The 7,371-nt window shown below is 53.4% G+C and overlaps 1 protein-coding gene across 1 annotated transcript; it reads right to left on the bottom strand.

The window, feature by feature from the left end:
- Positions 1 to 264: 264 nt before the first annotated feature.
- Positions 265 to 1,925, bottom strand: FOXB1 (forkhead box B1). Its single transcript, XM_006043092.3, has 2 exons — positions 1,787 to 1,925; positions 265 to 1,508 (listed from the first exon to the last, which is right to left on the bottom strand). The coding sequence occupies exon 2, from the start codon at positions 1,456 to 1,458 to the stop codon at positions 481 to 483; it is 978 nt and encodes a 325-aa protein (XP_006043154.1). The 5' UTR covers positions 1,459 to 1,508; positions 1,787 to 1,925; the 3' UTR covers positions 265 to 480.
- Between the last annotated feature and the right edge of the window lie 5,446 nt (positions 1,926 to 7,371).

Below are 7,371 nucleotides of genomic sequence, written 5' to 3'. Positions count from 1 at the left end.
GACGTAAACAGAGATCTGGCTCTCCGCTGGGTGGCTGCAGCCCACAGGGGAGATGTGTTCCAGGAAACCTCGGAGACGGTTTCTCTGGGCTTGGAGCTAACGGCGCCGTGTCCAGAGCCTCGCGGATCCGGGCCGAACGAAGACGCGCTCCTCTCCGAGGCGGCAGGAGGCAGGAACTCCCCTGCCTCTTCAGTGGGAGAGGGTTTCGGGGCCCCGGGCATGGGACGACTTGGCTCAGGCGTTCCTTGCCTTTTCCTCTTGGGGGCGAGGACAACTCTCACGCGCGCCTCCTGGCCCATCTGCAAGTTTGTGTTTCGTTTCCTGGGTCCAAAACAAAAGTTCTCACGGGGAAGAGAGGGTTGGCCGAAGGTGAAATGGACAAATTAGGGTGTCCCAGGTCGAGGAGGGCAGGACTGGGAGCCGGGGGAGGCGAGTGAGCTGGCGGGGAGGGGAACAAGAGGGGGCGCCGGCCTCTGCGGGTCAGTGCACCGCCACTGAGTGCAAGGCGGAGGCCGGGCTGGTGAGCGTTTCGCTGGGAGTAGCGGGGCTGCTTTGGCTGGTGGCTGTTTGAGAGGACGTGGGGCTAAGCGAGGGCGGCGAGTTCGAGAGCAAGGTGGGGATGGGCGCAGGCAGCGCGGGCAGGGCAGGCACTGCGGCCGGTGTGGGCTTGATGGGCACGGGGATGGCGGGCAGTGTCTGGCCCGCTGCGTGACACAGAGGCTTCAGTGGCACGCCGTAGGCGCTGTAATCGCCACTTGCCATGGAGATGGGGGTGGCTGAATCGATCATGCCCGCGGAACCGTACACGTGTGGCCAGCCGGTGCCCAGCGAGCTGCCCATCGTAGTCAACTGGTTGGGGAGCGGGTAGGCGGCGGGCACGGGCTGCATGGCGGAGAACGCCAGCCCCCCGGGCATCTTGTACTCGCGTGCGATGATATTCTCGATGGCAAAGGGATGCTTGAAGCCTGAGGGCTGCGCCACGCCGCCCAGGTTGTAGGCGGCCGTGGGCATCTGCGGCAGGTGCGTGCCCGAGGCGGCCAGCGCGCTCAGGCGCAGCTTGGCCTGCTGCTGCAGGTACTGCGCGGCGTCAGCGGGCTTGCTGGGCGCCAGGTGGTCCGACTTGAGCACCTTGAAGCGCTTGCGGCGCCTCAGGAAGCTGCCGTTCTCGAACATGTCCCCGCAGCTGGGGTGCAGCGCCCAGAAGCTGCCCTTGCCAGGCTGGTCTGGCCGCCGCGGGATCTTAATGAAGCAGTCGTTGAAGGAAAGGTTGTGGCGCAGGCTGTTCTGCCAGCGCTGCGTGTTCTCCCGATAGTAGGGGAAGCGGTCCATGATGAACTTGTAGATTTCGCTCAACGGCAGCATCTTCTCTGGCGAGCTCTGGATGGCCATGGCGGTTAGCGATATGTATGAGTAGGGCGGCTTCTGGTCGCTATACGTGTTGCGGCCCGGCCGAGGCATCTTCTTCTTTGCCCCCTCCTAGCTCTGGGTCCGCGCGGGCCTGCTCGGATCTGGGAAGGGGGAAAGATAAGCGGGGGAGGGAGGAGGACGTGGATGCACAGACGAGGTCAACCAGGCCAAGAACAGACTTCGGGGGTGGCGCAAATAGGGGGCTTTGGCGCTGGATCAGGCAGCGTCTACGCTTTTTAGCCACCAACTTTGTGTGTCGAGTGGGACGCAGCCAGGGGGCGCGGGAAGGGAAGCCGGCGAGCGGCGTGAGGGTAGCCTGGAAGTAAGCCCGGACCTGGAGCGGGAACTGGGGGTAGAGATGCAACCGTGAGCCGCTCACCTTAAAGTTGCCCCAAGTTGCGCGTCCGCATCCGGGATGGCGCTGCTGCTCTCCTTGTCCCTCCCGGCGCGCAGCCAGGGCGCAGTGTCCAGGTTCGGCTGGGCTCCGTACGTCTCTGAGCTCAGCAGCTCAGCCCCGCAGCGCCCCGCGCCGCCCGGTCCCTGGCGCTTCTGGCCGTGCGCTCCGCGGGTGGCCGAGCTCGGCTGTGGAGTTCCGGCGCGGACGGTGGCAGCAGCGGCCTCGGGGCTCCGGAGGGCGCTGCTCTGGGCTCCGCAGCTCTGCTGAGCTAGGTGGCTGCCTCCATGTCCTCCCTCGAACCATCTGATAGTTTTAAGCGGTGACAGGAGCAGAAAAGACCCCTGTAGCGGTGCTTCATTAATGTGCCACTTCTTAGCTATCATATGACAATCGCCTTGGGAGGAGGAGGAAGAGGAGGGGGAGCGGGGGATGCAGAGGGAGGGGACTGAGCGAGAGGGAAAGAGCCTGGCCAGCTCTGGTTTCTTTCACACCTATTTACATGGACACCTTGGCCAATAGGAATCACTTCCAGCTCAAGACTGGGCGAGGGGGAAGAGCCTCTGCCACCGGTGGGAGCAGGACGCGCCGGCCAGGGTGCGCGGTGTGAAGGTATGGGGTGGTAGTGGCGGGAGCAGGGATACAGGCTACAGGCGACCACTCACATTCACAGACCGAGCTGCTGCGCAGATGGTATTTGACATGGAAATTGCTTGGCTATTGGGGTATTTTGTTTCCTTTGCAGTGTATCGGGTTTGTATTGTTGGCTAACTTAAGGCACAGCTTTCCCCTGAAGCAGACCCTTTCCTTGCGCTTGGCATTACCCGGGAATGGTTACATGGGTTATTGTAATGAAAATACACCCTTCCCCTAGTCCTCCGAGAGGCAGGTCAAAGTTTGATTTGACCTTCCTAGGCTGCTTCCTTAACGCGGCACAGTGGGTGTGTAGCTTTAAGCGAGGGTTTTAAAAGACCAAAAAAAAAAAAAAAAAAAAATGCTATCGGACAGCCCCGTGTAAGAGCCCATTTTGAATCTAAGTGTATTGACCAAATTAAAAAAATTAAAACAGTGTATCTGTGCAAATAAGCAAGGTCTTCACTTTAAAATTCCTCCAGGAATCTTGTTAGTACAGGATGGAGGCTCTGGGGCTGTTGGGGAAGACGGTGTGGGGACCTGGGGAGGGCCTGAGTTTGGTTTACACAGTTGTCTCTTGCTTTCCGCAGGTGGTTTAAAACAGGAGTAAGGGGTGGGCTGAAAGTTTGCATTTTACAGCTGAAACTTTCTCCCCATCCCCCCTTTATTACATAGAAAAAAGTTATGTAGGGTTTAGAGGGCCCAGCAAAAGCTGCCTGCGGCCCCACTAAAACTGCACTACCTTCTAGATTTGCCAAGAACCAGAGGATTTTCCTTTTTTGGAGAGAAGAGAGGATGGGGATGTGCCTAGGATCACCCTGCCTACTGTGGGTAACTGGTTTCCTTCAGTTTGGATTCATCTCTGGAGATTCAGTGAATTATTATTATCATTATCATCGTTGTCACCATCATCATCAAACTGCTATGAAATAGTGAGTTAACTCTGCCCGCTTGCACGCCATCTACAAGTGTAGATGCTAGGCATTCCCACTGGTTTCTGCACATTCTCTAACCTTTATGGTTTTCAAAAGAAATTTGTACTATCTCATTTTTAAAAACTCAGTACCTGTAGCCCACAATAAATCATCTGCAGTCTGGAAATACGAGAACTTTTTTTTTGGCAGGAGGAGGATGAAGTGGTGGTGGGAGATTTCTGGGTGTGACATTTTGACAGTGATATTAGAGCATTATTAGTGTAGCTGTTTGGGGTTAGCATAAAAAAGGATCTTTAAACATGCATGCACGTGTGTGCACTGTACATGCGGACACGCATACACACGCACACACCCTCCATTAACCATAGTTTCAGAGGTGGTCAATAACTCACCAAAACGTAACTTAAACACGGTGAATTTAGGAGATTAAACAATTTCATTAATATTGAAATGGCGCTCGCGTCTGGGCTGCCTTGCTTGAGATGCAAGCGCACGTTTTTCAATATTAACAGAAGTGCTTGAAGAAAAGAATAATGTCACCTTCTTAATTCAGAAAAAATAACCAAGAGGAGGAGGTGGGTGCTAAGGGGTGGGGGAGGGATGCTGACCTGTCTCTGGGGCACTATCGAAGAAAGGCTGACAAACCCTCTACAGGTAAACCAGTTGGACCCAAGAGGAACCTCTGCGGAGGTTGGGCTGAAGGCAGTGGTACTTGCTAGAATTGCAGCACGCTTCAGCTCCTAAGGGGGTGCAGTGTTTGGGGGGTTTCTTGGCGCGGCCAGGATAGACTCCAGGGTCGTAAGATAGGAGCCTAGGAAGCTTAGGAGCTTGAGGGACCCGCTGATTACTAGTAGTGGGGGCTTATGTTTTCCAGACTGAAAGGCTTTGGTCCAGTTTTCCTGCTTTAGAAGGCAACTGGAATCCGAGGTACAAGGAAGGCAAGGCAGAAGCCTTTCTGGGAAGGAGAGGTACTACCATGGAAGCCCCCAAGAATTTTTAGGATCCTCTAAGAAAATACGTATACACACACACACACACACTCATAGTGTTTTAAGAAGGGTTGGATTCGGGATGTGAAAGATCTCTGTTCACCCTGCGACAGCCAGGAAGATTCTTTTTGATTCTTTTCTACCGTGTGTGTGTGTGTGTGTGTGTGTGCGCGCGCGCGCGCGCGCGCGCACACACACCCCCCCCCCCCCAGTAGTTCCCGCGTATTAAGGGTGGGGGATGGGGAGAGGGAATGTTTTTGTTTTAACAATTGGCATTTTGTTGCCTTGCAAAGGGTCTTTGTATGGCTGTCGAAATCATTGCTCTGAGTAAACAGAAGATTAACTAAATTCTAAGAGTAAAAACGTTTGGGTGAAAAAAAAAATCCAAGTTGGAATAAATCTCGGTCTGTCTCCCTGGGAAAGTTGTCACCACCAAGTTGGGGACATGGGAGGATATAAGTAGGGACCCTCAAAGTTTGGCTCTGGTGAAAATGGGAAGTGAGGCACATTGCCCATGCTCAGGACTAATTAAAGAAATTGCACCTAGTGGCACAAGTTTGTCTTCTGTGAGGAGTGCGGAGTTGTGAGATGCACATTTAAAAAGTATATTTTGCTGTAAAATTGTACCTTAATTTCCTTCTGAAGATCTACAAAGCCCAGGGGAAGGGCCAGATTTGCATGCTCTTTAAAGAGCGTTTTAAGACTGGTATTATGAAGAAGAGGAGGGAAGGAGCACTTTCCAGAAATCTTGAAAAGTGCATCAGTCTATTGTATAGAACCCAAAGCAAACAGAAGCTTTGGGGAGGGAGTACATCCGACCTGGAGGCTTAGGGAGTTGTTGGGAAAACTGTATAAAATACACATAAGTCAATTATACCCATGTGCAAACCAACTGGAAATCTCTTTCGTGCAATAGCCATTCATCACCTCCGCGGAGCCCACCACCGACCACCTTTCTGCTTGGAGAGTTTGCAATAGCCTCTTTTCTCACAAGCTGGACCACACACGGCTACAGATTTTGTAATAATTTATGCTAATTTCCCTCCATAAATCCACAATTCGCTTCAGTGGCACCGGGGCTGCTGAGGGAGTAAAAAGGAGACAGAGGGGTGACAAATACAATATTGATTTTGATTCCTTCTGTTGTCAAGCAGGTGTGTGTGCGTGAACGGTGGGGCTGGGGTTTGGGGGCGGGGGTTCGAGGAGAGGAAAACTATCCAGAGCCCATGCCAGCCGCTCCATCCACACTCCAGAAAGTTAACGCGCCCTGGTTTGTTAATATTTACCAAACACCAACGGGAGGTGGAGGAGAGTACCCGGCAGCTTCTGAGGGTTTCCTAGGCGCCAAAAACAATACCCGCCTTCCCAACTTGGAAAGTGAACTCCGTGCTGCCTGGAGCGCTTTGGCTAAGCCTTCCTTGGCCCCCTTCTCCTCCTCCTCCTTTCACTCTGGGAGTGCTCCCCTCCCTCTCCTCCATCCCCCCTCCTTCTTTCCTCTTTCTAATGCACTCTTGTCCCCTCAGTTCTCTTCACTTTACTTTTTCTCCCTCTCTCCACTTTTCCCAGCATCTCTGTCAAATGGGCAGTAAAAGTGCTAGGAAGTGGGGGTGAAGGTCGAGGGCTTGTGCCTCCTCTGACCTGCCCCAACTTTTCAGGCTGCCTCCCACAGGTGCCCAAGTCCTCTGGTCTCTCTGAGAACTCACGCTAAGGCACTGTGCCTCTTTGTCAGTCTTCATCAGATCTGGACTTTGGTGGCATGAAATGACTTAGCTTTCCTTTAAAAAGGATTTTGTTCCTGGGGTATTCAGCACTAAAACAAACTCCCTCAGCTTGTCAGTGGTCAATTTTTGTAAAAAAAAAAAAAAAAAAAAAGGCATCCTCCTGAGTGTCCGGGAGCCTGTCTTCAGAATATGTGCACCTGCAGCTCCAGCAGCCCGCCTGGCACAGCCTGGCTGCAACCTTGGGGATCTGGGCACCAGAGGGACCCTGCTCAGGAAGTTCTATCAGCCTGGCGCCACTGGACAGCAGGGTCTTGCAGGTCCTTGGGCCCCACCAGAGACCCACACCCAGTTGGGCGCTGCATCAGGGAAGCCTTTTGGCCATGGCTGTCCCATGCTCCCAGGAGTCTGGGCTCATACTGCCAGGCCAGTTGGATGACGTCTGGTGGGAAATCAGAGTATTCAAGGAAGAGAGGTGGGGGAGGGGACACATGACACTCTGGTGCCAAGGGCCAACCGGCAGCAGAAGGACTTGGCACCCTCTTCACCAGTGCTCCCCAATGCCACCCCAAGTACCAGGCAGCCCGAGTAGCACAGTTATTTTTCAAACCAGAAGGAAGGAACATCTCACAGGGAACTTTGGATCCATGTATTTAATTGGTTGGTGATTGGGCTACATAGGGTTTGGACCTTAATTTACATCAGAGAGATCCAGGAGAAACTTTTGATGAAGAGCATACTGCCTAAAATCAATACCCCCGCCCCCTCCAAATCTTACTGGATTCTGAGGGAGGCAAGAACCTCCACCTCCTGGTCACTCTTTACTCCCATCCAAACCAGGAGGGTGTGGGTGAGTGTGTGTGTGTGTGTGGGGGGGGGTGTTGATATTCAGAGGTGTCTCCTCCCCAGTCTCTCCTGGCTGTGGATATGGCCTCTGGCTATGGCTGGGTCACCTGAAGTTAAAATCTGTTTTCCTTGGGGTTGTGTGAAAGGGAATGGCAGCACCTCACACATTATAGAAGTATTTCCCAAGCAGTTGCTCCAGCTTGGAGAGTGTGGAAGGCTCAGTTTTCCCTCCATCTCAAGCAGGAAAAAAACAGCCAGAGATAGAGGCTGGTCTGCTTGACATCCATCCCCAAGAAGTGCCAACCCCACCCATAGTAAACAGGCAGTTTCAATGCCCCTGAAAACAACTCTTGCCGGCTCCCCATAATGCCCTCTCTTTGGAATCTGTTTGCTAAATACCATTTGGTCTTTGCTGGCAGTGGTTTGCTCTGAGATTTCAAGGCTTTAAA

This window comes from Bubalus bubalis, chromosome 11 (genome assembly GCF_019923935.1).
Source record: "Bubalus bubalis isolate 160015118507 breed Murrah chromosome 11, NDDB_SH_1, whole genome shotgun sequence".
In the NCBI taxonomy this organism is placed as follows: Eukaryota; Metazoa; Chordata; class Mammalia; order Artiodactyla; family Bovidae; genus Bubalus; species Bubalus bubalis.
This window is presented reverse-complemented; position numbering and strand designations above follow the sequence as displayed.

Bases quoted from the DNA above. Each gene is read 5' to 3' on its own strand.
- FOXB1 (XM_006043092.3), bottom strand. From the start codon at position 1,458: ATGCCTCGGCCGGGCCGCAACACGTATAGCGACCAGAAGCCGCCCTAC.